At 42.0% G+C, this 25,184-nt stretch overlaps 17 protein-coding genes and 2 non-coding genes across 19 annotated transcripts; 7 read left to right on the forward strand and 12 right to left on the reverse strand.

Annotated features, from left to right (window-relative positions):
* Window positions 1-27: 27 nt before the first annotated feature.
* On the reverse strand, window positions 28-531 carry IST3 (U2 snRNP complex subunit IST3; the record flags this gene model as incomplete). The annotated part of the gene is made up of 1 exon (XM_003683346.1): window positions 28-531. The coding sequence occupies one exon, from the start codon at window positions 529-531 to the stop codon at window positions 28-30; it is 504 nt and encodes a 167-aa protein (XP_003683394.1).
* A 133-nt stretch (window positions 532-664) lies between these two features.
* TDEL0H03250 (bifunctional 4-hydroxy-4-methyl-2-oxoglutarate aldolase/oxaloacetate decarboxylase) lies at window positions 665-1,393 on the forward strand (the record flags this gene model as incomplete). Its single annotated transcript, XM_003683347.1, has 1 exon — window positions 665-1,393. One exon carries the CDS (start codon window positions 665-667, stop codon window positions 1,391-1,393), a length of 729 nt encoding a protein of 242 aa, XP_003683395.1.
* Window positions 1,394-1,903: 510 nt separating this feature from the next.
* Window positions 1,904-3,829, reverse strand: MNN1 (alpha-1,3-mannosyltransferase MNN1; the record flags this gene model as incomplete). Its single annotated transcript, XM_003683348.1, has 1 exon — window positions 1,904-3,829. The coding sequence occupies one exon, from the start codon at window positions 3,827-3,829 to the stop codon at window positions 1,904-1,906; it is 1,926 nt and encodes a 641-aa protein (XP_003683396.1).
* A 200-nt stretch (window positions 3,830-4,029) lies between these two features.
* On the reverse strand, window positions 4,030-4,102 carry TDEL0Htrna6T. The gene has a single exon. It is a non-coding gene; the product is annotated as a tRNA-Thr (tRNA).
* A 1,035-nt stretch (window positions 4,103-5,137) lies between these two features.
* Window positions 5,138-7,363, reverse strand: TDEL0H03270 (uncharacterized protein; the record flags this gene model as incomplete). The annotated part of the gene is made up of 1 exon (XM_003683349.1): window positions 5,138-7,363. One exon carries the CDS (start codon window positions 7,361-7,363, stop codon window positions 5,138-5,140), a length of 2,226 nt encoding a protein of 741 aa, XP_003683397.1.
* Window positions 7,364-8,868: 1,505 nt separating this feature from the next.
* Window positions 8,869-9,396, forward strand: MET28 (Met28p; the record flags this gene model as incomplete). The annotated part of the gene is made up of 1 exon (XM_003683350.1): window positions 8,869-9,396. One exon carries the CDS (start codon window positions 8,869-8,871, stop codon window positions 9,394-9,396), a length of 528 nt encoding a protein of 175 aa, XP_003683398.1.
* Window positions 9,397-9,514: 118 nt separating this feature from the next.
* TDEL0H03290 (uncharacterized protein) lies at window positions 9,515-11,611 on the reverse strand (the record flags this gene model as incomplete). Its single annotated transcript, XM_003683351.1, has 1 exon — window positions 9,515-11,611. The coding sequence occupies one exon, from the start codon at window positions 11,609-11,611 to the stop codon at window positions 9,515-9,517; it is 2,097 nt and encodes a 698-aa protein (XP_003683399.1).
* A 207-nt stretch (window positions 11,612-11,818) lies between these two features.
* PRE6 (proteasome core particle subunit alpha 4) lies at window positions 11,819-12,589 on the reverse strand (the record flags this gene model as incomplete). The annotated part of the gene is made up of 1 exon (XM_003683352.1): window positions 11,819-12,589. The coding sequence occupies one exon, from the start codon at window positions 12,587-12,589 to the stop codon at window positions 11,819-11,821; it is 771 nt and encodes a 256-aa protein (XP_003683400.1).
* A 1,071-nt stretch (window positions 12,590-13,660) lies between these two features.
* Window positions 13,661-13,954, forward strand: MIM1 (Mim1p; the record flags this gene model as incomplete). The annotated part of the gene is made up of 1 exon (XM_003683353.1): window positions 13,661-13,954. The coding sequence occupies one exon, from the start codon at window positions 13,661-13,663 to the stop codon at window positions 13,952-13,954; it is 294 nt and encodes a 97-aa protein (XP_003683401.1).
* A 14-nt stretch (window positions 13,955-13,968) lies between these two features.
* RPR2 (ribonuclease P protein subunit RPR2) lies at window positions 13,969-14,322 on the reverse strand (the record flags this gene model as incomplete). The annotated part of the gene is made up of 1 exon (XM_003683354.1): window positions 13,969-14,322. The coding sequence occupies one exon, from the start codon at window positions 14,320-14,322 to the stop codon at window positions 13,969-13,971; it is 354 nt and encodes a 117-aa protein (XP_003683402.1).
* Window positions 14,323-14,344: 22 nt separating this feature from the next.
* On the reverse strand, window positions 14,345-14,962 carry VLD1 (Vld1p; the record flags this gene model as incomplete). Its single annotated transcript, XM_003683355.1, has 1 exon — window positions 14,345-14,962. One exon carries the CDS (start codon window positions 14,960-14,962, stop codon window positions 14,345-14,347), a length of 618 nt encoding a protein of 205 aa, XP_003683403.1.
* A 157-nt stretch (window positions 14,963-15,119) lies between these two features.
* On the forward strand, window positions 15,120-16,622 carry MDM38 (ribosome-binding protein MDM38; the record flags this gene model as incomplete). The annotated part of the gene is made up of 1 exon (XM_003683356.1): window positions 15,120-16,622. The coding sequence occupies one exon, from the start codon at window positions 15,120-15,122 to the stop codon at window positions 16,620-16,622; it is 1,503 nt and encodes a 500-aa protein (XP_003683404.1).
* A 152-nt stretch (window positions 16,623-16,774) lies between these two features.
* TDEL0H03350 (bZIP transcription factor) lies at window positions 16,775-17,812 on the forward strand (the record flags this gene model as incomplete). The annotated part of the gene is made up of 1 exon (XM_003683357.1): window positions 16,775-17,812. One exon carries the CDS (start codon window positions 16,775-16,777, stop codon window positions 17,810-17,812), a length of 1,038 nt encoding a protein of 345 aa, XP_003683405.1.
* Window positions 17,813-17,848: 36 nt separating this feature from the next.
* GAS5 (1,3-beta-glucanosyltransferase) lies at window positions 17,849-19,276 on the reverse strand (the record flags this gene model as incomplete). The annotated part of the gene is made up of 1 exon (XM_003683358.1): window positions 17,849-19,276. The coding sequence occupies one exon, from the start codon at window positions 19,274-19,276 to the stop codon at window positions 17,849-17,851; it is 1,428 nt and encodes a 475-aa protein (XP_003683406.1).
* A 214-nt stretch (window positions 19,277-19,490) lies between these two features.
* On the reverse strand, window positions 19,491-19,952 carry APC11 (anaphase promoting complex subunit 11; the record flags this gene model as incomplete). The annotated part of the gene is made up of 1 exon (XM_003683359.1): window positions 19,491-19,952. The coding sequence occupies one exon, from the start codon at window positions 19,950-19,952 to the stop codon at window positions 19,491-19,493; it is 462 nt and encodes a 153-aa protein (XP_003683407.1).
* A 117-nt stretch (window positions 19,953-20,069) lies between these two features.
* Window positions 20,070-20,142, reverse strand: TDEL0Htrna7T. The gene has a single exon. It is a non-coding gene; the product is annotated as a tRNA-Thr (tRNA).
* A 623-nt stretch (window positions 20,143-20,765) lies between these two features.
* On the forward strand, window positions 20,766-21,299 carry ADI1 (acireductone dioxygenase (Ni2+-requiring); the record flags this gene model as incomplete). The annotated part of the gene is made up of 1 exon (XM_003683360.1): window positions 20,766-21,299. The coding sequence occupies one exon, from the start codon at window positions 20,766-20,768 to the stop codon at window positions 21,297-21,299; it is 534 nt and encodes a 177-aa protein (XP_003683408.1).
* Window positions 21,300-21,481: 182 nt separating this feature from the next.
* Window positions 21,482-22,633, forward strand: ANY1 (Any1p; the record flags this gene model as incomplete). Its single annotated transcript, XM_003683361.1, has 1 exon — window positions 21,482-22,633. One exon carries the CDS (start codon window positions 21,482-21,484, stop codon window positions 22,631-22,633), a length of 1,152 nt encoding a protein of 383 aa, XP_003683409.1.
* A 68-nt stretch (window positions 22,634-22,701) lies between these two features.
* PET127 (Pet127p) lies at window positions 22,702-24,963 on the reverse strand (the record flags this gene model as incomplete). Its single annotated transcript, XM_003683362.1, has 1 exon — window positions 22,702-24,963. The coding sequence occupies one exon, from the start codon at window positions 24,961-24,963 to the stop codon at window positions 22,702-22,704; it is 2,262 nt and encodes a 753-aa protein (XP_003683410.1).
* Window positions 24,964-25,184: the final 221 nt, after the last annotated feature.

A 25,184-nucleotide genomic window follows, 5' to 3' on the forward strand; every position in this document is an offset into this window, starting at 1 on the left:
ATTCGTTGTTGCATTTAACACTTGGAATTAATTGCCAGGACATGTCTCGTAACTTGCCATTGGATCTTCAAGTTCGACTTCTTCTACTTCTTGGCGTCTATCCATAATTCGGAGCTCCTTCGGAATGTCAATCCTATCCTTGCTTAGCTCTCGCTGAACAGCTTCTTGGTACTCAATCATATCGTCTCTAGGAGTGTACCAGGCATGATCGACCTTTATTATTCTTCCTGCTATTTTTGAGCCGTTCAAGTTATCGATGGCAAGGACAGCAGATCGCTGGTCTTCGTACTTCAAATACCCGAAACCCTTCGAATCACCAGTCTCTCGATCTCTCACTAGGAATACATCTACCGGAATTCCGTACTGAGAGAATATGGTCAGTATATCGGCCTCAGTGAGCTCAACGTTGAGTCCTCCGATGAATATGTACGCTCGATCTTTGTACTCATTATGCCAGGACAGATTGGGTGAAAGAATACCACTACTCAACTCTGTGTCATTGATTCTTTGTATAGCCCTGATCTGGTTCATCGCCTCTTTGAAGAGATCCACTAATCCCTCTGAAATCTTTATGAAAGCCTTTCACTATAAAAGACTAAATCCCCGGACAATTAATGGATCACGCATATACATGATAAATGAAGCTTTCCAATTGTTCTCTTGAATGACCTCCTATATCGACAAGTTGTCTCCATTCACAACCTGTGATGTTGCTGATGGTTTACTTAACTGCTATAATATCGAAGATGGGGGATACTTTGCCAATTTGACTCAATGGTCCGGCAAATCGAAGGGATCTGTGGTCGGAAGGGCTTATACAGTGTTATTTGCTCCCGCAAGTGACCCGAGGCCAGCAATAAACTACATTGATGGAGTACCAGAGGGCAGTTTTCTGGTGATTGCCATGACAAAGTCCCTGCAATGCGAATTTGCTCCATACGTCAAGATAACACAGGCCTGTTATGGTGGATTAATGTCTACCAGAGCGCAGTATCAGGGAGTGGTTGGCTCAGTAATTTTTGGCCGGATCAGAGACGTTGATGAGCACAGAAACCTCGAACATCCTGTTTTCAGCTATGGTCTGGGTGCGTGTGCTCCAAAGGCAGCAGTTAAAGCAGTCGCTATCGAAGTCCCTTTAGAGATCCTTCATCCTGATGGTAGTACAAAAACTATCGACTCAGGTGACTATGTTATTGGCGATGAGCACGGTATAGTTGGAGTGCCAATCTCCAAAGTCAATTTGGGATTTTTGATCGAGTATATAGAACGTTCCATTGAGGCTGATGAACTTGTATCTCAAGACATTAAATCGGGCGTTCCAGCTAAACAGTCCCAACAAACTCGCAGAGAAATCTTAAAGCGCGTTTTGGAGTCGGCCCCAGATATCTCTTAAGGTATAATGCAACAATTTCGAATCATCGCCGTAACGATGATTGGTTTACGAATTTATAGGCTTTTCAAATACATCTCCCGACCTTTTTAAGATATGATGAAGGAAAGAAATATTCACCGAGCTGGGAAGCGAAAACTGAATATGATTTTAAGTCGAGAAATTACAATCAGTTTCTAGCGTCCTTATAGAAAAGGCTTGATTCTATTGCTGTCTTTTTAGGAGACAAGAGTAGAGTCCAATCCATTATATTTCGTCGGAAATACGTAAGTTGTGGAAATTAACGAGCCAAGACCCAAGTGTTTATGATTATTAATGCTATGCGTTTGATACTGTGCGGAAATCAGCTCAGTCAGAAAGTAATTCTTTATCGAGCATGATGGTTGGTTTTCCCAAGATGATTGCTGCCAACTTATGACCAATTCCGTGATAGCGTGATCTTAAAAGATTGGAACCGTCGTGATCTCCTTCTATATGTTGAATCGGAAGTAATTCGAGGACAACCCAGCCTTTTCATGATTGATTCCATATTGACACAATCGATTTTATTCTATTCGAAGTTGATTCATCAAAAACAGACAACTCACCAACTTCGGGGCTCGCGTTATTGTTGTCCTTATACGCCGAAGCACAATACATGTAGCTTTCGCACTCGTTTATTTGAAGCCATGGTTTCTCGTTGACATTGGGTATGATAGTTCCCTCTATGTTCAAAGGTGAACCGTAGATGCTTTTTAAAGATTCCAGTTCTTGGTACCTCTGTTCGAAATATGCGGGATTCCTTTCGAAATCGGCTTCAGCTCCATTATCGAATTTGCAAGTTTTTAATCCACCGTTTGTCCAAAGTAAGTTATGCGACTCATCAATGTGCGCAATTTGAGTTGCACAAATTTGATAAACAGAGATTGAATCATTGTTTTCAACTATCAAGGGACCGGCAACTCCTCCATCAGTTGGATAAATCGAGTAATCCTGACCAGCATACAACTGACCTAACCAGAAGATTTCTTTGTCGCCGTAGACGCATCTTTTCATCTTTGCATCCAGCTGAAGCAGGAAAGAAAGGAGTAACCCACCTAGTTTTTTGGGTTTGTTAATAACCACTAATCCACTTTCAACGTGGTGTAGAAGCAGGTCATGAGAAAATCGTTTATAAACATCAGCTTCTTCGGATTGCTCGAAATCCTTCGTACCAGAATGATATTTTATTCGGCTGTTTATCAGATGTCTCTCTTGATATGATGGTTCCACCTCGCGCAGCATATCGATACAGTATTGAAACGTGTGTTCGTTGGGCATACTTCTATCCTTGTACATGAGAATACCACTTGCCTTGTAACTCTTTTCTGTCAGGAAATCATCCATTGGAACAAATGGAACAGCGTCAACATCTAAAAGAATAGATTCCTCGAATGTGGTGAATATCACTGCTATCCATTTGTTAATAATATCCCCTATATGCTCTTTCGCAAATTCGGAGTCCAAAATAGGAGAGCAATCTACCAAATAGACATTCTGCTTGGACGCTGCGACTTTTGCCTTCAGTTCTTCAATAAACCCATCAGAAAAATCATTCCCAGTCGTGATGATTTGTATTGGCAGAGTATTATCACTGTGATCGAACACTTTGAGCTGTTTGTACAGCAGATTTTTACTTCCTTCATTTAAAGTGATGACAATCCCGCTACCACTGGCCATCCTTTGCCAATTAGAGAAAAAATTTTGATTGAAGTTTTTAGGCAAATCGGGTAGAGCTTGGACGGATCCACTTCTTAGGTTGGTAATTTGAGGCCATAGGAACTGATCTCCTTGGTCATCCAGTTTTTTCAAAAATGGGAACATTCTCCTCAAGAAATCGTTTGGAGAGCTCTTGATCTCATGTTTGAGACCTATCAAACTTTCAACTTTAAAGACGTCCTCTAAACTCAAATTGCCGGAGAGAAAGCAGTAGTCAAACATCCGCTGCCTCTCGGCCATCAACGATATCAGTACATTATCGACCTCGTCCTCACCATAAAATTTGAGTATATGTTCATTCGTCCAAGCACGATTCAATGCATAAGTAGCGTCAATCATATAACGGCATTTCTCAGCTATGGGAGAGCTTTTCCAGTTGAGTAATAATTCTGTCTCAGCATCCTCACTTCGATTCGAAGCTAGGAACGGAAACCTAAAAAATTTCCCTCTCTTTTCAGACACCTGGCCAATGACCTTCTTTTGGCGTTTCTCAATCCAATGGAAGGCAGATACCCTCATGGCCTTTCTAGCACCAATCTCCAAAATGTCATCATCAGAAAGTACTGAATAAGAGGTTGAAAAAGTGCTAGTCGAGAAGATCAGGTAAATCGCCATTAAACAGGTTCCCAGCAATAGTAGTCTTTTGAATAAAGCACCATTCTTGCGTTTCAATCTACTAATAAATTGACGAAACGGTAACATCAAACCTAGTCATATATCATATAAGGCTAGAGCACTACTTTGCGTTGTAGCAAGTTCACCTGCCGAAGTCTTATGATCGATCAACAGTTGGGTCACCTTTCGAGAATGTTACTCTGATGATGGCGACTGACAATTGCCGATGGGCTTAGCGTTATTGACAATTAACCAACACCATTTACATGCGTAGAGTAAAAAATAAATGCTTCCAACCAGAGTCGAACTGATGATCTCCACATTACTAGTGTGGCGCCTTACCAACTTGGCCATAGAAGCTATTTTATTACATGTGAGAGAAATATTTACCTGCCTTCTCAAGTGTATAAGACAAGCGCGTGATAAACACGAAAGCTAAAGAAGCCCTGCTGTGCCACATTCATTGGATGGTCTGAGTACATCAATCTAGAGCAGTCTTGAGGGCGTTTTCAAAATCCATCTTGCTTGATACCGTAGGTTATAGGGTTCGATCCAATGGAAAGGATTTGGCGTAATTCAACTGTTTATTAGTATACGCTCCTGAAGATGAAATATAATCTTTCGAGAATATGAGCACTATGTTGACGACAGGTATGTAGTTATTGCCTCACATGAGCCCATACCAATGTCTTCCTTCATATGTACTTGTGGTAGCGCCGTTCCAAGTGCGCCACAAACTCGACCGCTGATACCAACAAATTTCGAATAATCAAAAGCAAATTAATCTATTCTGCTACCGGCATATGCTGTATTAGATTTTTAGTTTTTATGTCCAAAGAGTACCAAAGAGTACCAAAACTTCTCATATATTCGTATTTCAAGTTAAATGTATAAAAGGGAATTGACATAGTACAAAAATGCTGAATGCAGAATAACAAATGCAGAATACCAAAATAACAAAAAGATCACCAGTGACAAAAAACAAGACACAACGACGGGACAAAAATGGTGACTAGAAGCACAACAACAACGAGGAAAAGGAGCTCAATCTGGGGAAAGGTGATGATTTCAGAACACAAAAATGAGAAATTGCCAAACAACATCAATAAAACGATCAAGGGCCAACTAATAAGTTTATATTGAGGCTTTTTGACGGGAATTGAAAAAATGTGATGAATGGAGAGATAAATTTCAGACCGGAAATAAGAGAAGAGTTGAATGAGAAACTGGGTATCAAGCAGTAGCCAGTTGAAAATAATGATAAAAAGACCAATAAACCATAATTTGAAGAATGAGGCAAAAAATCAATTGAACGAAAGTTTGTATTGCAGAGTGAAGATGGATAAAAAGTGGGATGATTACCACATAGAAAGATGGGCGAAGATTGTGTTGATATCAATAACGGCCCAACTTATAGTCAGTTGAGGACATGTGCACATGCATTTTATTGCTCAGTGATCTTAACACTTTATGCCCATGTCCTCCACTGACCTGTACGTCTGAGTCCGCATTCCGTCGTCGTCTATCGACACAATTTCCGTCATCGGCCATGTTCTCACTATAAACATGGACAGTATTATCATCGCGCTTTTTAGCCATCTTCCAGCCAGTATCTCTCAGAGCCTGGGCCCTTTTTTCCAATTGTCGCTCAGCCTTGCGGATCTCTTTATCTCTGATCTTGCACTCCTTCACGGCTTCTGCATACTTGGCCTCTAACTGTCTAAACTGCAAGGCAAACTCCGCTCTATAAGCATGGTTGGTTTCCTCCAACCTTTCAATCTTTTCATGATTTTCTTCTCGCTCTTTGGCTAAACTTTGATTTGCTTCTTGCAGTTTTGACTCGTTACATTGTGAGGTCTCTAGGCTTCTTCCAATTTTACTGAGAGATACTTCCACATCTTTCACCTTAACAGACAATCGGTCGTTCAGTGTACGAAGCTTTTTGTTTTCATCGACGAGCTTTTCATTCGATTTATCAATCGCCTGAAGCCCAGACTGCAACTTCAAGCTTTCCTTCGTATACTGCTCCAACGATTGTATTTTACTCCAACTATCGCTTAATCGTTTTTGCTCATGTACCAATTTTTTCTCCAAAATCCTAATATGAGCATTCAGTGACTTACTGGTCTCTTTCTGTTCAACCAAGTTAGCCCTTAGCTCTTTGGTATTCTTCCTCAAATCATTATTCTCAACTGCCAGGGTTTCCGCCTTTGATGTGGCCTCAATGAGGTCAATCTTAAGTTCTTCCATGTTTCCCACGGTCCGTTTCAACTCCCTTGTCCTATTGTTTGCTAGGTCTAGGTATTCTCTGCTTTCACGGGTCTTAAGATTCATCTCAGTGGTCACCTTTTCTAGTTTCTCTTTCAACTCACTCACTTCACCTACCAGTGAACTCTTTTCGGTCTGCAGCTTTTTTATGCACTCATCACGCTGCTTTATGGCCTTTTTCCTGGCCTCTATCTTTCCATTCATCACATTCTCCATGCATAGCTCTTTCAATCCAAAAGCATTTGCAATACCATGAGCCGCCCATGTTAGGGAGCTTATGGGATCATCTTTGTCAAAAAACTTCAATGGCATGTCGGACAAATTGAACAGCCTTGCAATGGCATTCGCAAGTAAATCTGTGCCGACAAGATTGTAATCGCCCTTTGGCGTTTGAAATTTCTTCACATTTGTGTTCTTTAAAATTGATTTACCAGGAGCTCCATGTTTTGGTTTTACCGGATGCTCCTCCTTGGTTACGACTTCACCGACGTTGTAAGTCTTAATCCTGGTTTCCCCGAATCCTATCTTTCTAGCAGAACGTCTCAATCTGATGTTTGCAAAGTGAAGACGATCTGCTGATGAGGGCCTGTTGTAAAATGCAACGGTCTTCTCGAGAGAATGCAACTTGTCTTCGCTCAGCTCTCCAGCTTCGAACTCTTTAAATGCTTTCTCTATGAAACTTCTGTCTCCGAAACCCTTGCGTTCAACATCTTTCCTGTTATAATATTCAATGGCATCTTCGAGTCTTTTATTGATTCTTTTGATCTCGAAAGTGTCAGTGATATAATCTAGACATTCCTCATCATCTTCTTTTACCACGTTGTTGTTGTTGCTAGCGACATCCTCGTTAATATCATCGTAGATACTACTTGTATCACGATATTCTTCGTCATATTGGTCCACACCGTCAGCACTCGAGCCTTCATCCTGTGTTATTTCAGCGTCAGAATATTCCACCTCCGCTGACACCACACATTCAGCTTGAAATGCCGTTTCCCTTTCGGCATCAGTTTCGACAGCCGTATCAGACTCTGTTGATTTGCCGTCGTCATAGTCTGCTTCGGCTTCTGGACAATAATATTCTTCGTCATTAATTTGTGCTTCCAAATCAACCCAATCAAGCTGGTTTTTCTTTTGGTATTCTGCAGTGAACAGCATAACGTCCACTTTAACCTGTTCTAGTACCCGCCTTCTTTCCTCGTCACTTTCTGGCTGTGAGAGAGTTTCCTGCTTTAAGTTGACTTCCCTCTCTTTTCTCCTTTGCGCAGCAGCATTGAAAATAGACCAAGGGTCCCCAGTATATTTGTTGTTCAGGTTAGGTTGGTAAATGGAAAGGTCAATTTGGTCAGACATTGTTTTGCTGTTAAATTAAAGTTTGATTTAGCGTTATAAATAGCTCTTTATTGATAAAACAAATGAAATTAATTTGAGAAAGTTGTCCTGGTTGAATGAACAAGCTTTCTTTGATACTATCAAGTAATAAAATAATACAGAATAGTAATAAAATAGTAATAAAATAGTAATAAAATAATAAAAATACAAAAAATTTATAAAAAAATCAAAATGAGAAGAAGAAGAAGAGATCCAGAAATGGGGAGCTTCGATGGGTTTATATACGTTTGGTTTGGACTTGTGACACAAATGCTTTAGAATCTGGGGACTCCACTGTATCTATTGGCAGATCTAGGGTAATCCAGAAAATTGGACACAAGATTTGGGAGAAACATAAATTTTACTCTTAGAAACTACTCTTGAATAGATTGTAGATGACAAGGAAAGATTATGAGAAGTGACGATTGATGAGGAAAGTGTCTGGCATGCTTAGGCACTCGAAATACGAATATTCGCTCCTTCTGGCTCGTTTGTAGGAAATTTTTAAATTGATGATGGGAAAACGTAGATCTAGAACACAATGAAGCCTCTGGAAGTGATTTATAAATTACTAGAGCTTTGTGGTCTCGAGACAGATAAATATTTTATCAACAGAGGAATCATTCTCGAGGACCCAAATAAGGCTAAAATCCTCATTAGGATGGCAGCACATAACGCACAATACTAAAACTTAAGTTAAGACTGAACAAGGTGAACTGAGTTTTTTCATTACGAGAGTTTGAGCCATAACAAGTATGAGTTAAGTGCAAAGATCTAACAATTACCAACAATATTTCGTGATGGTTGTTTGCGAGAGTCCCGATTGCTGAAGGGTTTTATGGCAAACTAAGCGAATTTATATCACATTCGGCTGCGCTTCAATTCCACCTCGCTTTGTGCAGCTTTTAAGTGCGCGCCACATTCAAAAACACTGACACTTGAGCTGAACGCCCAAAACAAACGACAAAAGCACTTAAACGTACAAACAGCTAGCTACAAGAATCCATACGATGCCAAACACGGTTCAAATGTTGATGAGCTGTTCCAGAGATGGTTCCCCGCGTAAAATCGGCCGCTCATGCAATCATCGGGACAGGCAAACCTTTTGTAATCTCGTGCGCATTAGTACATAATGAATCAAGCATATTACAGCTACTAATAAGGTTTCAGTCGGTTGTTAATGACCTTCCAGCCTAAAACTTAATAAAATCTAAGCATCACGTGAAGACCTTTCTCGGCAGCCACCACCACGACCACCACACTTCATCTCAAGGGCTTGGCAAACTAGAAAGCCTAGAAGCATTGTGATGGAGCTCTACTAGTAGCTTGATGACCGATTAACCTGATCGGAAGCTCCCAGAGCGGCCGTTGAGCGGTTCCTGTAAGCTGATTAGTAGTTAATAACTGTAAAGTCGTTATTTGACGAATTTGACGAAGTGAAGGTCTTAAGAGCACTGAGAGTGTAGTAAGACTGCTCGCCCGTAGTGATGGCTGAGGATGACAAGGAAGGAAAGATCGTGGGTGATACTGATAACGTTGTGAACGTTTCTCAGGACTTGCAATCACTAATTTCAAAGAATTCCGAGCTGGGCTCGAGATTACTGTCACTGCTACTGGTCAGCAGTAGTAATGGGAAAGAAATTATTGAGGCCATCAATAAGGGGCAATTGAGTCTGATACAGAGTTTGGACATGAACCTTGATGTCAAAGTTGCCAAAGAAGGCAAAGGTATTTTAGATGAGATGATTAAGAAGAGGAAGAGTACAGAGGCCTCTGCGAGGTTTCGAGTGCGTAAGAAGCAAAGGGAACAGGAGAAACTTAATGAATTACGGGAGTTGAACTCAAAGATAGGTGATTTGAACAGAAGAGTAGATGTCTTGCTCGAAGAAAATCGGTACTGGAAGGCACAGTTGGAGAGATTGAATGATAAGAGGTCTCGAGAGTTGTTGGAAAGTATAAAAAAACGTAATTCTTCATCATCAGCATCAGCATCGTCGTCATCGTTACGGGGGTAACTAACAAGTGAGGGAGTGAAAAAAGCCAGAAGTTATTAATTTGATTATTTATTCCCTATAAATTCATTAAGCATCATAAATATTGTACTTTAGCAATTTGGATAGATCCGTATTCTTTTCAGAGGTCCAACTTATTTTGGTAGAATGAAATTCTTTCTGCCCATTTCTTGCTGATGATGATCCTTTTTTGCTTCAAGTTCATTAGGTCTTCTTTTGAACACCAGCCAGAATCTTTGAAATTCTTCTCCAAGACAGCTAACCTTTCATCTTCGATTTGTTGCTGTTTGACCAAAACCTCTACGTATTCACGCAATGTCATCATCTCTGGCTTCTTGGAATCATCATCTCTATCACGCGTACCTCCGATGTACTTTCTATAATTCTTGTAGTTTTTGCCCCGATAAACCTCATCCAACGATATGTTCGATTGCACTTTAATATCCATAATATGCTTGGAGCTCACATTATCAGTCACTGTGATCACAGGTATTGATTGTGTAAGCTTATCCAAGTCAACCGTAACATCATCGCCGATGTCATCATCACTATTCTTAGCCACCTTAGCTCCCTCGCTGGTCGTTTGGGATGAACCTGTTTCCTTTTTCCCTCCATTACTGTTGCCCACTAAATTTCCGTTTTCGCCTGTCGATTCTTTATGATAATCCACATTACTTATAGCCATGCCTGCTCTTTGATCCGCCAGATGTACCGCTTTCGAATTTACGGGACTCAAGAACGTTGAAGCGGATATGGGAGTCCCCGAAGATATATTCTCCAGTTTCCTGCTCTCGAGTGGTGAAGAACGCCTCGAAGAATCATCTAAGTCTTCATTTTCGTACCTCGGTTTTTCACTACTAACTGGCGTGCGAACATCGTCTGTTGCGCTAGAATCCCGTAAGCTGGCCGACGATGCCACTCTACATACGGATCCACTGCTGCTCATTATCCTCGAAAAACCTCTCCTTACCCTAGACCGTATTGACGGATTCCTCGAACAAGGCCGAGAAGTATCTTCAATCTGTGTCACATACTGAAGGTCGTCATCCGAATTATTGTCGCCATATATCATGGAACTGGCATACCTGTTAGCATTGGGCGGTGTCCTTTGGGTTTCGAAGAAGGGTTTGTTCTGCAAAACCGGGGTCGTAGAAGCACTGCTACTACGAAGGATATCATTCTTGCCTCGAATTGAAGCCTTCCTTAAAATAGCACTAGATGCTCTCCTAAGCAGTGGTACTTTTTTAGAGCCAGGTTCTCCTTCCAATAGCGACGCAGTCGGTGTATTCATAGCGGTAGTTGGGTTCGTCAATGCGTCAAACGACGTTGTCACGCCTGAATTCGATCTCGACCTCGAGTTCGAAGTTCGGTTTAAACTTGGTGGTGGCATCCTGTACAACAACTCAGCATCTGTCAACGAATTACTCGAATTATCACTACTGCTATCACCAAAACTGAACTTTCTTATCGATCTTCTATCCTGTGACCGCCGTACTTGATAGTGGTGATAGTGATGGTGGTGGTGATGATCGCTTGCGGAAGCTTCGATAGCCAAATTCAAAGCCGGAAGAATATGTTGGAACGCCGTAGCGTTTGAATTACTCTTGCTTCTAATGCTATGGGCTCTAGGCTCATATATCTCACCCGGTGAACCTTCTCTTGGCGTTGGGAACGCCACAGGAGTCGCATTTGAAAACTTCTTCTTCAACGACAATTTGGGACTCGTTATCTTTGGTGTCAAGGGCAACGAAGAGTCACTCCCACCATTTTCAATGGTAGTACTCTCTGCATTGTTCGCATACGACACAGGAATTTCTAAGGCCTTCGACAAATCGAAGTGCTCATCGGACTTGTGAGTCTCAGGATCCTGCAGTGGACCCTGATGGCCTGCTTCATCCTCGATAACTTTCTCGAATGTATTGGGCAAAGGTGGCAAAAGCGAGAGATCGTCTCTACTCCTACTTCCAACAACCTGCTTCTCCTCATCATCGCTACTGGCTGCACTCGTAGCCACACTAACTCCATACTCCATCTTTTCGTCTACGGGTTTCGTACCGCTCATCTGTGACTCTCCAATACTGCTACTATCGTTCACACCACTGTGTAATCGCCTTAACTCGACGTCTTCTTCCTCCTTTATGTCCTGCAACTGTGTTGCCGCATTTCCAATCCCCAGTTCGCCATTCTCATTACTTCGAATGCCCAGAGTTGATTCCATACTGGTTCAACGCGCACAGCTGCCAGAAACACCTTGTTCAACAACTGTGCTAGATCTTCAACTGGCGATGTCTAGGCAAATAACGGTCGCTTTCGATGAGTTTTCCAGATCTCGTCGCCGGGTAAAAAAATGAAAAAATATCTAATAGTAAGAGAAATAGTAATAGATGTAATTTTCAATCTACTTAATGGTGATTCTAGTGGTTGTCTAATCGTTGGTGGGCTTCTTACGCTTATCGTGCTCTTCCTGCTGGAGCTGTTTCTCACGTTCGATGTCCTCGACGTACTTGCCGATCTCTTCTGCGGTCAAAGTGACGATCTGGGCACCTGGTTTGACAAGTGTGATCTCGATGTTCTTGGCTCCTGTTTGGACGACTTCTAGTAGTGACCGCACCGTCAGTTTCACGCACTCTTCGGCAGTTGCTGGAGGTTCATCACGGTTGTAATTCTTTTCAAGGAACTCACGAACGGTCTTGGAGTTTCTACCGATAGTCTGTGCGGTCCAAGCCGAGTATATTCCACTGGGTTCCGTTTGGTAAAGTCTTGGAGTGTCATCCTGAGGGTCAAAACCTGCGATTAGCGTGGCTACACCAAACGGCCGCACACCACCCGATTGGGTATACCTTTGTTGTACTCCGGCAACGTAACGGGTCAGGTATTCGACTGTAACGGGGTCCTCAAGGGTCAAACGGTGACTTTGGGCCTCTACACGGGCCTTTTCAATTAAAATTCTTGAATCTGCGTTCAATCCCGAGAACGACAGCACCACATGCGAGTCAATTGTGGAGATCTTGGACGGCGTAATCCTGGGGTCTTGCAATTTCAATGTAGATCTTCTTTCACAACCTAATACCACACAATCGCGGCCCTTGATCCCCACGGCACACGTACCTCTTTTAACTGCCTCAGCGGCGTATTCAACTTGGAAGATATGTCCATCGGGTGAGAAAATACTCAATGCTCGATCGTACCCACTCATCCTGCCTGCAGAGCTTGGTTATAGCGTGTTTAAGTGGTGGTTAAAGTGGTCCTTAACTGTAGGATGGGTGGCAAACAGTTTGAGACCTTCAAAGCGAGTCGGACGCGCCGGACAACAAATGACAGAGAGACGAGTAAATAGTTTAAAGAATTGTTACTAGACAGCCAGCATCTTATGGTACCAGAGCTGAATTTTGTTGTGCTCTCTAAACTTTTATCTATTTTTTGGTGGTACTTGGGGACTCTGAAAGTTATGTTAATGGGGAGGCCATGCGAGTAACAGTACAGTTAGTTAACTCATGTGTTCTGGACATTTAAAAATCGTATGGGAAGTATAGATGATGATGGGTAATTCATATGTGTCACACTACGGAGGAGCATCGCACCGCAGAGATGCGATGATATGAGGGTTCGCCAGGGCTAACATTTTAACCACATCACGAGTCCTGTATCTATAAAAGTAGGACGGTCTGCTACATGGACGATATATCGGTCAAGTAGAAGGAGTGTGTTCGGAGAGATCATTTCCAGTCATGATATATGAATAGACTTTGCGTTCTTCAGCGGAGACGTCCAAATTGCATCTCATGGAAAAACTACACTTTAAGTTGGTATTTAGTAAAGATCCTTAACGATGCCAGTTTGTGTAACAGTAATGTAGCCTACTTGTGACTGAACTGTGAATGTCTTATCAGGAAATAAAGTCAATTCTTCACCTAATAGGATATTATTAAACAAAATTGACTTGGTTCATACTGGGTATATGGAGTCAACTGGTGCATACTCAATCGCAGGGCTGACAGGATTCGATGGTTGGGAAGTTAGACTCGAGGGTTTACAAGTTTGTGCTGGTGAAAAACGAACCTTCACATATTGTTACGTCAGACCGCAGTTCTCTCTCATAAATATCTAACATCTATCTAGTGTGAGTGAATTGGCCAAATCCACATCCTCAATAGGCTCCCATGAATTTCAGTACGCCTGCTTTTTATACCTGTCTACCTGATTTTGTATAAGTTAAATGATCTCGTCATCTTCTTCACCTCGCTTACGACCAACAATACGACAAAGTATGGAGGACGTTCCAAAGCAAGCATTGGAGACCGTAGAGGCCGGGGCCATTGGTGAGCCTCAGAACAACGAAGAAGTACACCAAGAGGGGCTTTTCAGCGGTGTCCTATCGTTCGCCCAAACATGTACCATCAACCTCGTCTTACCGTTTGTCAACGGTCTAATGCTTGGATTCGGTGAACTATTAGCCCATGAAATAGCTTGGCGTAAGGACTTCTTCCACAGGACCAATGCTGGTTACCGCATATACCCAGAAAGGCGCAAACTTCAAGCTCCCAAGACCGAATTCTTATAATCTACATACACTATCTAATCTAAATTGCCCCGTTCACCGTACGTTTTGAAAGATCGATCTGAACCAATTGGGAACTTTTTACTCTCCCCACATCGACAATTCCATTGTAAAACACCCTCTTTCAAAGAACTCTCCACCGTTCGAAGCGGTACTAGTACCCGATGGCATTTCTTGCAGCAGGTTCTCTTCAATTGAGGTAAAATTCTACTTCTAGTCTTCTTACCAACCCGATCCATACACGCTACATTTGCACGAGCCATAGCTTGACCAGGGTCATGTTTACCTAATACTAATGTCTGCCACGTAGCCAGCTCGTACAGATAGTTCATCCGCTGGAAATGATCCCCACCAGCGACCGATTTACCCATTGATTCTTGTTGAATTAAGAGCCTAATCGTTGAGATGAGCAAGAGAACTTGAACTTAAAGACCCGTATTCGTTACCCGGCAGCGCTCTTCGTGTGATTAAGAGGTCCAGTTCATCGCTATTGTCCCATGAATCGAATCTCAGTGGTGCCAGGATCCCGTATCGTTGTGTTTGTAATTGCGTTACGGTCAACTTGTGCGATCTAACCTGTGGTTGTAACTGTCGGTGCAACAACGCGAGTTGTAACACAGTTATAGCTGCGTCTAGTAACCACAGGCCCCATGAAGACCTTTCGGGACCATCTAGGTCCCCTATTAATGGCATTACAACAGAATGGTGATGTCCCGACGGCTTGTACCTCCAGTGACTGGCCACAAGATATACCGTTTGGCCCAATAATAACCAACGAAAGTACAACAATCCCTTGCGCACTACTGCTTTGACCACTTGCGGCTCTAAACCACCTTCTTCCTCACCGCTCTCCACTGTACGCCGTAGATGAACCACCAACAACCCTCCCAAGAACTCTGCCAGTGAAACGCAAGCCCAGGCGACCAGCGCCAGCAAAAGGGACCCGTCCCGCATATAACGCAAGTACACACAGGCATAGCACGCCATAGTGAGTTGTTCAGCACGACTCATGGCGTTCTGAGAGTTCTTGAAGCCTGGCTAAAGAGGTTATAAAGCTCTTTATAGGGCTTCGTCCAGCGCGAGATTCTGGCCTATTAGAAGACTCGATCAAAGAACAAGCTCTTTAGCTCTTATTCACCACTGTAAGAGGTTGAAACCGAGTACTACAATGTTGGGTATCCGGGGTTATAGTGCTGTGGTGAGACGTGGTGCGGTGAGAGTGCCGTTGAGGGTTCCGGCTGTGGGTTTGAGACGTTATGCTACCGAGAATCCTGAGGCAGGTAAACCGGTGAAAGCGGTGAAAGAGCCTTTGATGCAACGTATTCGTCATGAAGTTAAACATTATGTGAATGGTACCAAGCTGCTCGGTTATGAGCTCAAGATCTCAACGAAACTGTTGGTGAGATTTGTGCAGGGTTATGAGTTATCGAGACGTGAGACTAACCAATTGAAGAGAACCATGGGTGATATCTTTCGTTTGGTGCCGTTCAGTGCATTTTTGATTATCCCGTTTGCTGAATTGTTGCTTCCTGTTGCCTTGAAGATCTTTCCTAATTTGCTTCCTTCGACCTATGAGTCTGGTACAGACAAGCAGAAGAAACGGAATAAACTGATTGAAATTAGAAAGAAAACTTCGGATTTCTTGCATGAAACATTAGAAGAGTCTTCGCTATTGAGTTATAGTTCGATTGATAATTCGGAAAAGAAAAAGAGGTTTTACCAATTCTTCAAGAAACTATACTCGCCTAAGGATGGTAAGACTAATTTGTTTACACACGATGAAATTTTGTCCGTAGCGCAAATGTTCAAGAATGATACCGTGTTGGATAACTTGTCTAGACCACAGTTGGTCGCTATGGCTAAATTCATCTCTGTTACACCTTTTGGGAATGACAATATGTTGCGTTACCAGATCCGTCACAAGTTGAAGCAGATTATGGAAGACGACAAAGTGATCGACTACGAAGGTGTCGACGTCTTGTCAAAGGAAGAATTATATCATGCGTGTGTCTCTCGTGGTGTCAAAGCTTACGGTGTTACCAAAGAAGAGCTGATCGAATATTTGAAAGTTTGGTTAGACTTGAGACTGAGACACAAGGTTCCATCTGTTCTCTTAGTTTTGAGTTCCACGTTTACTTTTGGTGGTCTTGAAAAGAAGCAAGAGATGAAGGCCATCAGTCCACAGGCCGAGGAAAAAGACGTCAAAAGCCGTTACGATGAATTGCTCGACCTGTATTATGATGGTATTTTGAGAGTCTTGAGCTCTATACCGGATCCTGTTTACAATGTGGCCAAATTGGATGTTTCCGAGTCCAAATCAGCACCTGAAGAGGCTGAAACGAAAAAAGAGACAACGCAACAACCACCAAAAACCACACCAGTCGTGGCTACTCAGGCCGCTAGTCCTGAATTGACCGATTCAAGTGCAAAGATCCAAGAGACAGAGACCAAGGAACAAGAAGAAGAAGCTGTGCCAAAGACTGACGAAAACGAATTCAAACTGAACGTATTGAAGGAGCAAGAAGAACTGATCAAGAAGGAAAAAGAGGAGGCCAAGAACAGAACTTCGGCACCTGTCCAGGATGATATCACTTTGGATGAGGATGAGACGGCTAAACCACCAATCCCTGCAGACCAAGCTCAGCCAACTGCTGTCACCAAGAAGGACTAAGTATTTATTTAAGCCATCAATGCATTAAACATATATATTCGAATACGTACCTAACTGTACCGTCAAGACCGTCGATCGATATCGCGCGTTAATCTTTGACTATAATAAATCTTTCAATCACAACTCTTCACCAGGCTTATTGGTCGATTACAATGGGTATTGATACCGTTGTCAAGTATGCCAAGTTGGAACCCAAGAGTTCAACGGAAGCACAACTAGCCATGTCAAAAGTTCACATCTCAAAGAGCTGGAAACTTCCACCGAGAAGCAGGCCAGTGAAAAGACAAGTTACTAAGCAGTTGGAGTCACCTACGAGTGATGAGGAGGAGAGGAAGAAACGACAGAACAGAGATGCCCAACGTGCTTATCGCGAAAGAAGAACTAACAGGATACAGGAACTGGAGGATACAGTTGAGACTTTGCAAGGCCTCGTAAAGAACTGGCAGAAGAAATTTAGAGCTTTAGAGTCGGAACTGAAGGATGTGAAAAAGGATAATACGGAGTTGAAAAGAAGGCTTGTTACCACTCCTCAAGAGGAGCATATACCCTTAGTAGATCCATTGTTACGGGACCTCATCGATAATTTCAAACCGATGAAGGCAGTGACTTTAAAGAAACGTAAGCTTTCACCTAGAAAATCAACTGCAGACTGTGGGTTTTGTTCAGAGACTACGACATGTGTTTGTAAAGAAATTGAGGATAGTGGTATGGAGACTGCTCGATGCACGGAGAATACAGAGACCTGTACCAAATGCTCTGACATCGATCAATCATGCATAAAGCCAAGGGAATCACAGAGACCTGTAGAAACTGACACAGATTTTTTGGCAATTGATGGTGAAGATCAGCCCAATACTATGGACCCCAATTTTGTTCCTGGTTCCTGCAAGAGATGTCAGTCAGATTCGCAAAGTAGGGCATTCTGTCAAGCAGTATATGGGCCTCCAAATGATGATAAAGTGGCAGCCTGTTGTGGTGGCAATGGAGAATGCAGCAATAGCGCTGACTTTATTCCTATAAGTGATGCATACCAACGGATAATAAAGTACATGCTAGATAGCGATCGGGATTCACCGCCAATCAAGCATATCGCATCAGGACTAAGGGCCCGTGGTGGAGAGGTGGAACTGAAGACCATCGATGATGCCATTAGAGGCATGGACAAAAAAGATGTCGGATCAACAGAATAACTTAATAACCTTTTTGAAAACGTATATATCTTTTAACTAAATGATCATAGTGAGTAGTTGAGTGATAGCTTGGAACACTCTTGGGATTTCCACAACGACAGCACCGTTTTTGGTCTTAGAAGAAGATGACGACGATGACGATGAAGAAGAAGATGACGACGTTGCTGACGAAGAGCTGGTGGACGACGCATCTGTAGACGAAGCGGAAGTGGAAGTGGATGAATCGGAAGACGAATCGGAAGTAGTGGTCGAAGAAGAGCTAGAGCTGTCGTCATCAGAATCATCAGAGTCGCATTGTGACTGGGTGTCGTAACCAGTACCTTGAGGAGCACCGGCACCACTGGAAAAGTAAACGGATGCGGCACTTGGCATTTCTGGTAGAGTTGTGTTTGCCTCCCAAATACCTTCTTCATAGTCTGGACAAGTAGAGTGCTCGTTGGAAGTGGAGGCGCCACCGTTGCCGGATGGGTTTTCTTGCTTGCTGTATTGCTCCTTCAAATTATCGAAATCCTGCAATTTGGTGACTTCAGTATCACTCACGATCTGAACCAAACCATAATTGTTGGTCTCGTTCGAATATTCGTAAACCAATCCACCGGAGAAGACACTGGACATTTGAGTAGAATACAAAGAGCCAATCTCAGTAAAAGGTCTTGAGCTGGCAACTTGATTACAACCGAACTCACTTAAAAAGATTGGCAATGAGTAACCTTCGTAAATCTTCATCTTTTCATTGTAACCAGAAGTTTGGAAAGAAGACTGACCACACCAGGAATAATCATTGACACCGAACATATCGATTCTTGCATCTTCATCATCACCACAATTGAAATATTGGGCAGCTAATTCTCTGTTGGACTCAATGTCCGCAGCCGAGTAACCAACTGGGATAGCTCTATAATCTCTTGCTTTAATGTTATTTTTTAAATCTCTCACAACCGCTTTAACGTAAGTGGCAGTGTAAGTATTGTTCGCCATATTGATAACTTCATTACCAGCGAAAAACCCAAGAACATTGTCATATTGAGCAAAATCATCCACTGTAGAAAAGATAGACTGCAAATAGACTGCGTTGTAAGAACATGATGGGTTATAACGAGAGATAGATGCCTCGGGAGTGTTGACATCCAAGATCAGATAGATGCCAGCATCTTGCAACATTTGCATACATTCAGAATGATCCAAACTGTTGTCCACGGTGTAAACTCTAATAGTATTGATGCCTAGATCTTGGAATACTGGGATGTCCCTCTTACAAATTTCAACATCTGCCAATGGATCAGTCAAATTAGAAGATCCGCCTGGTTGGTAATCCACACCACGAATGTAAAATCTTTCTCCCGTCTCGGAGTTGAAAAAGGCATTACCAGTAATGTTAATTGCAGGCGTACTAGTACTATTACTGCTCTGACCCAGCGTCAAAGATGCACATAACGACAAAACGAGCGAACTTAGCCAAAACATCTCTAATAAAACGAATGTATGTTTAGGAAGATTTATGGGCAGTCAATGAGATGAATCGAGGTCAGATCAGCTTCTAGGAATATGTATAGAAAAATGATCTGTTTTTCACTGTTTTTTTTTTCAGTTTATATTTACATAAATAAACGCTTCGAGCTGGAAAAGTAGGACTCATTACCTAAACTAGAAAAATCACGAATGTTTCATAGCCTCTTAATTACCTTACTATGAGGCCCTGATCCATCATCGGATCATCTTGGTCCTCCAATGGGTTTGTCTCAGGGTCCTGTTGATCCCCAAACTCTTGCTGCCGCGTCTGCCATTGCTTGTTTCGTAGTTCTTGAAATTTGGAGATTTGTGAGTCGTTAATAGCCAGACCTTTCTTTAGCTGAAACGTTTGTCTGCACATTGGGCATAAGCCTCTGGAGGTGGCTGTGTCGAGCCATCTGTAGATACAATGGACGTGGAAATTGTGATTACATTCCCCCACTACGAGCGGACACCCGTCACCAGGAAACTTGCAACCGGGACAAGTTGCGTTGTAGCTTGCTCTGCAAATACCACAGACATCATCTCCGTCGTTGTCATCTATCGTTTCAGCATGCGCATCTTGTGATTCCTTCGGTATGTGCCAGGTCCAAGCAAAAACACTGTGAACTTCCCTTAATTTGACTTTCATATGACCCTTGACAATCTACGCAAGACTGATCAAATACTCGTGAGCCCAGTTTAGACTTCGGACGACCTTCAAGATATAATGTCTATTTGAGGTGACCTAAAAGCGGAAAAAAATAAATGCTTCCAACCAGAGTCGAACTGATGATCTCCACATTACTAGTGTGGCGCCTTACCAACTTGGCCATAGAAGCTGTTTTATTACATGTGAGAGAAATATTTACCTGCCTTCTCAAGCGTATAAGACAAGCGCGTGATAGACGATTCTGAATCAAATAATGTGCCAGCTTGATTCGATAGTTAGATCACCTGGAGTGCATGTAACCATGTGGGGCATCACTGAGAAGAATTTCTGGCAATGAATCAAAGTCATGAATTTAGCCTCTGAAGGATTTGACCTCGACGATGTAGGAATAACTCAGAAAGGACCAATAATATTTATAATGAAAAATTTATGACACTTGTGTTTCCTGAAAAAACAGTCTTTGTCGTCCCAATTACTTTACATGACAATTTAGTCGATTTAATTGAATCTCATTCGTTTCTCTAACAAAGCGGTCACAATAGTCTTCACGCAAGAGCGTATGTTGTATTCTCAAATGCTCTTATCTGGCCACTCGCGAGTGCATCATGCAACGTGGCTCATAATCCATCAAGTTCAGCATAATAAATGCCACGGCAAGTAGTTAGTGAAGTCTTGTATCACTGCGGTCACTTTGACTGTTTGCATGTGACTCGCTCTCATATAACCAATCCGTTAAATGCGAAGAATGGCTGATCATCAACGGCCTGAACCGTCCAACTAGAACCTTCAGTTATGGTTGAAGCTTATATTCACGACGGCAACGATAGTGTAGATTTGAGAGAACCTCATAACAGTGGTACACCTGTATCGTTAGAGGAATTGAGCAAGTTGGGCGTCTTTTACAGATATCTGGACACCCAGGAAGACGTTGACAATTTGGCAAAGGAAAGGAATTACAAGAATAGAGATATTGTCAACATAAGTCCAGCCAGTTTCCCCGATGAAGAGACTTTGAAGGCCAAATTGGACATTTTTTACAAGGAACACTTGCACGAGGATGAAGAGATAAGATATTGTCTCGATGGAGAAGGATATTTCGATGTAAGAAATATTCTTTCCAGCGATTGGATCCGAATCAGATTTGAACGCAATGATTTGCTCATTGTACCAGCTGGGATCTTCCACAGATTCACATTGACCTCGAGCAACTATGTCAAGGCGCTCAGATTGTTTCAGGATGAGCCTAAATGGCTAGCAATCAACAAACCAGAGGCAGATTTGAACCCAACTCACCTGAAGTACGTCGAATCAGTCAACAGTGACTAGCAAATTCTCATTCAATAGCTCTTATGTATACTATATATAGTATAGACCGTTGTGTACTCGTTGTCGATGACGACGCGAAGCTTATACGGTTGGTCTTCGAAGTTGGCATTCTTTATAAAGTTTGGCATTTTGATGAGTAGGTCTGATTCGAGCTCTGGGACTTGGAAATCGCTTCGAATACCATGGGAGATGTAACGGAAAAGGGACCCCTTGTCGAGGATTCTCCAGGAGACTCGCTGGCTTCGTATCTGCCTAGGGTAGATCAGTTTTATATACCAGAATGGCTAACCATGCAATTTATTGCCAACAACTTGATTAGTTTCACACCGTTGTTTTCGTATGGGTCTACTATTATTAGTATTGAACGGTCAAAGACGGCATTAGGATTTTCTATTGATATTTGCGCCACTATGCTGATAGCGAGTATTCTAAGAGTATCATACTATTTGATTACACCATATGAAATTACCTTGCTAAGGCAGTCATTGGTGATGATATTTATTCAACTGATTTTATTGAAGACAACTTTGCGCTATAGACCGGAAGAATACAAATACCATAATTTAAGCGACGTGGAATCATTTTCGCAGTTGATTCACGATGTATGGTTCGAATATTTTGCATGTGCTAAGCCTCCAGCGTTCAGTGAGGATTGGAAAGTAATGTTGAAATCTCTCTCTTTCAAAAATTTGACGGGCTTCGCTAACAAGATTTTACTGGTGTTAGTTTACAAATTCTTGAAGTTCTTTGACCCCAGTTATAAGAGATTTGGATCATTCTGGCAATGGGACGAGGATCGAAAGTTCTGGAAATTCCTAGCCTACTTTGCAACTTTCCAACTCTTGTTGACGTTTTTCATATCTAAAGTCTTCAATTGGGCTACTTTGTCAGATTGGGTAGGATCTACTATAGGATCCCTGGGGCTACTTATTGAATCACTCCTACCTTTGCCACAGATCGCGATCTTATACAAGTTGAAGTCAATCCAAGGGTTCAAACTGATATTATTGGTGAGTTGGCTTTGTGGGGATAGCCTGAAGATTACCTACTTGATATATGGAGCCAAAAATATCTCGATGATTTTCCTGATGTTTGCTCTTTTTCAAATGTCTCTGGATTTTTACATTGGTGGACAGTACATTTACTATAAGTATTACTACCCTTCGTTGAGAAACGAAGGGTTGATTTTAGATGAAAACGAGTCTACCATTGAACCTCAGAGAGAATCATTCGAGTTGCAAGACTTTAATTTAAAAAGTGTCGAACACCTCGACCAAGACACTCCACCTCCGAATCAACATCCAAGAGGAAGGGCACATACATTATCAGTGTAAACTAAATGCATATAAGTATCAAAATATGATTCTTAACTTCAACTACTTTATACAAGGTGCTCTTTATGCTAAAACGGGCTATTGGATCCCTTAAGATCCTCTGCTTCATCCAAAAGTTTCCTTCTGAGGGAACCCTTCTTCGCATAAGCTCTCAACTTAGTCTGAAAGTGAGATGGTGCATTAGATGTGCCTTTGGGCGAAGATCTCTTCTCCTTGATATCAAGGAAGCTCTTGATCCTTTCAGCAATGTCTTCGTCGGAACTGTTCAAGCTTTCTTTGGTTATACTTTGATCTCGTAGTGACTGGAACTTTTCATTCAAGAGTTGGCGATAGATTTTCTGCAGTGAACCTTTATCTTCGATGTCTATAAAAGTGCAAGTTGTCTTCCAGGTCTCAACATCCATCGGATGAAAAAAACTTGGACTCTTGTCCTTCTTCAAATTTTGGTAATAGTCTTTAAAGAGCCTCTTCGAGACCTGCTGACACGACTGGATATCCAATACTTTATTCTCTACCCGAGCAAATGGTGGTATATAAACTCCACTGGGGTTGTTTTTGTAGAAATGGTCAGCTCTAATCTCAAAACCAAACATGGAGTCTGTCTGCAATGTCAGCAATTTCTCATTGTAATCTTGTATATTAGAGATTTGAGAAAGAATCTCTTTTTGCTTTTTACCTCTGCTAACTAGAGGCTTATCAACATATTCCAGTGGCAGTGGCAACACAACTACTTTCAAACTTGGATAGGTAGCTCTTTTCTCACTGTTTGGTATAGTTTCAGTAATTTGCTCTGTTTTCATCATAATTTTGCACATTTTCCAATCTTTAATTCCCATCGAGTTTAGTTTGTCCTCGATGTATGTTAGAGCATTTTTCAACAGTATTATGGACATCTTGAATTCTGCATCGGCCACCTTTGATGCAATTTCCCGTTCGTTACGTTGATGCTTTAAGATGAAATTTTCATCACCATATATGTTCCTCAGCGTATTATTACGTTCATCCATAGCACGCTTGAAGGGAGCATCATAACTTGAATGAATGATATAGTCAATTTCTTCCAATGGTAAGTATTGGAAGCCAAACATTCTAGAGATATTGTGGTAAGCGACAAAGATCCCATCCATCTTGCCAATTCTAGCCTGGAGAGAATATTTCAATAGTGTACTTCTGATAAGCTCGAAAAATTCTCTCTCCAGCGATTCAAACTCGCCATAAACTTTATCAATCTCATAACCTGTATGATTGTTATTTTTCTCTACGTATGACAAATCATGTCTAATCGCAGCGACGGCTCTAGTCTTCAAATCAAAGACCCCTGTCCCAGGTAATTTAGAATCATAGGCGTCCAATTGGGATCGTAGGATGAATTCATCAATCTTCGAGTAATGATACGCTTCTCCCTGTCCTGGAGAGGCCTCGGTCAAAAACTCTTCTAATGAGTGACCCAGGATGGAGAGAATAATTTCTCTATCGAGACTTCTGTCCGAATCAATTGATTTTACTTTCTTATCCAATTTTCTAAGGATGATAGCTGCAGGAAATTGAGCTCCCTGCGTGAAATTACAGTTCTTTTGAGGAAAATGTCTTGATATGGGTGAATCTATTATATTAACGGGTCTGAAATTGGATAATAGGTAATGCATATGCGATAGGACCGAAGTCATTGAACTGGTAGACGATACGTATTTTCTCTGAGACTTGTGAGCTAACTCAGACAACTTTTGGTCCTTATACGGCGTAATGAAATGAGAAGCACCATCCTTTGCCTCCAGGTAGTCCGGCGTTATCTTTTCCAGCTCGGGATTGAAATTGTATACGCCCGTTCTAGAGTCTCTCAAAGGATGTAAGGTTACGGGCTGATAAAGAACCCTATCGAGACCGCTAACAAGAGGCGGTGGTATCACATGAGGTGTCAATTTAGCTCTGTTATCATTCTGTATACTCCCATCACTATTGATCGTCACGTGTTTAGTCCTTTTCGATGATATTGTGAAAGTTGTATTCGTTACCTTCTTTCGACTTTTACCAACGGCTATGTCAATTGCTGGAGGTATTTTCATCTTTATACTATCTTGTTTCTGACGTTTGAATCGCTTTCGCGACTCGTCTCGATGACCCATTCCTTCAAGTATCTTACTAGAATAACTCAACGCATCCAACAAATCTTGCTTAACATTTGGAGAATGTCCTTCCCTCTCGTCGGACTGGTTTAAAGGCTCATTGTGGGAATTTTTGGATGGTACACTTGTCGATATACCGCATTTCCTATAGGCATATCTTGAACCACTCAATGTACGTCGATAACCACTATTACAGCATCGGTACATAGCCACGCAAAGAGCAAACACGATGTCCAGAGACTAAAAATGGTCTTTTGATGTAAAATGCGCTGAGTCTCGTTATTATAAGAATACTGAATTTTTCACAATCATGTATCACGGAAAGACCTTGTTGTTCAAGTTCAAAAGATGGGTACTCAACAAACACTAATCGAGCTTGCTGAGCGTTGTCGAAGCCCCATTTGAATTTCAATTGTCAGAATGCACTG

The sequence above is a fragment of the Torulaspora delbrueckii genome, chromosome 8, assembly GCF_000243375.1.
Source record: "Torulaspora delbrueckii CBS 1146 chromosome 8, complete genome".
NCBI classification, from domain to species: domain Eukaryota; kingdom Fungi; phylum Ascomycota; class Saccharomycetes; order Saccharomycetales; family Saccharomycetaceae; genus Torulaspora; species Torulaspora delbrueckii.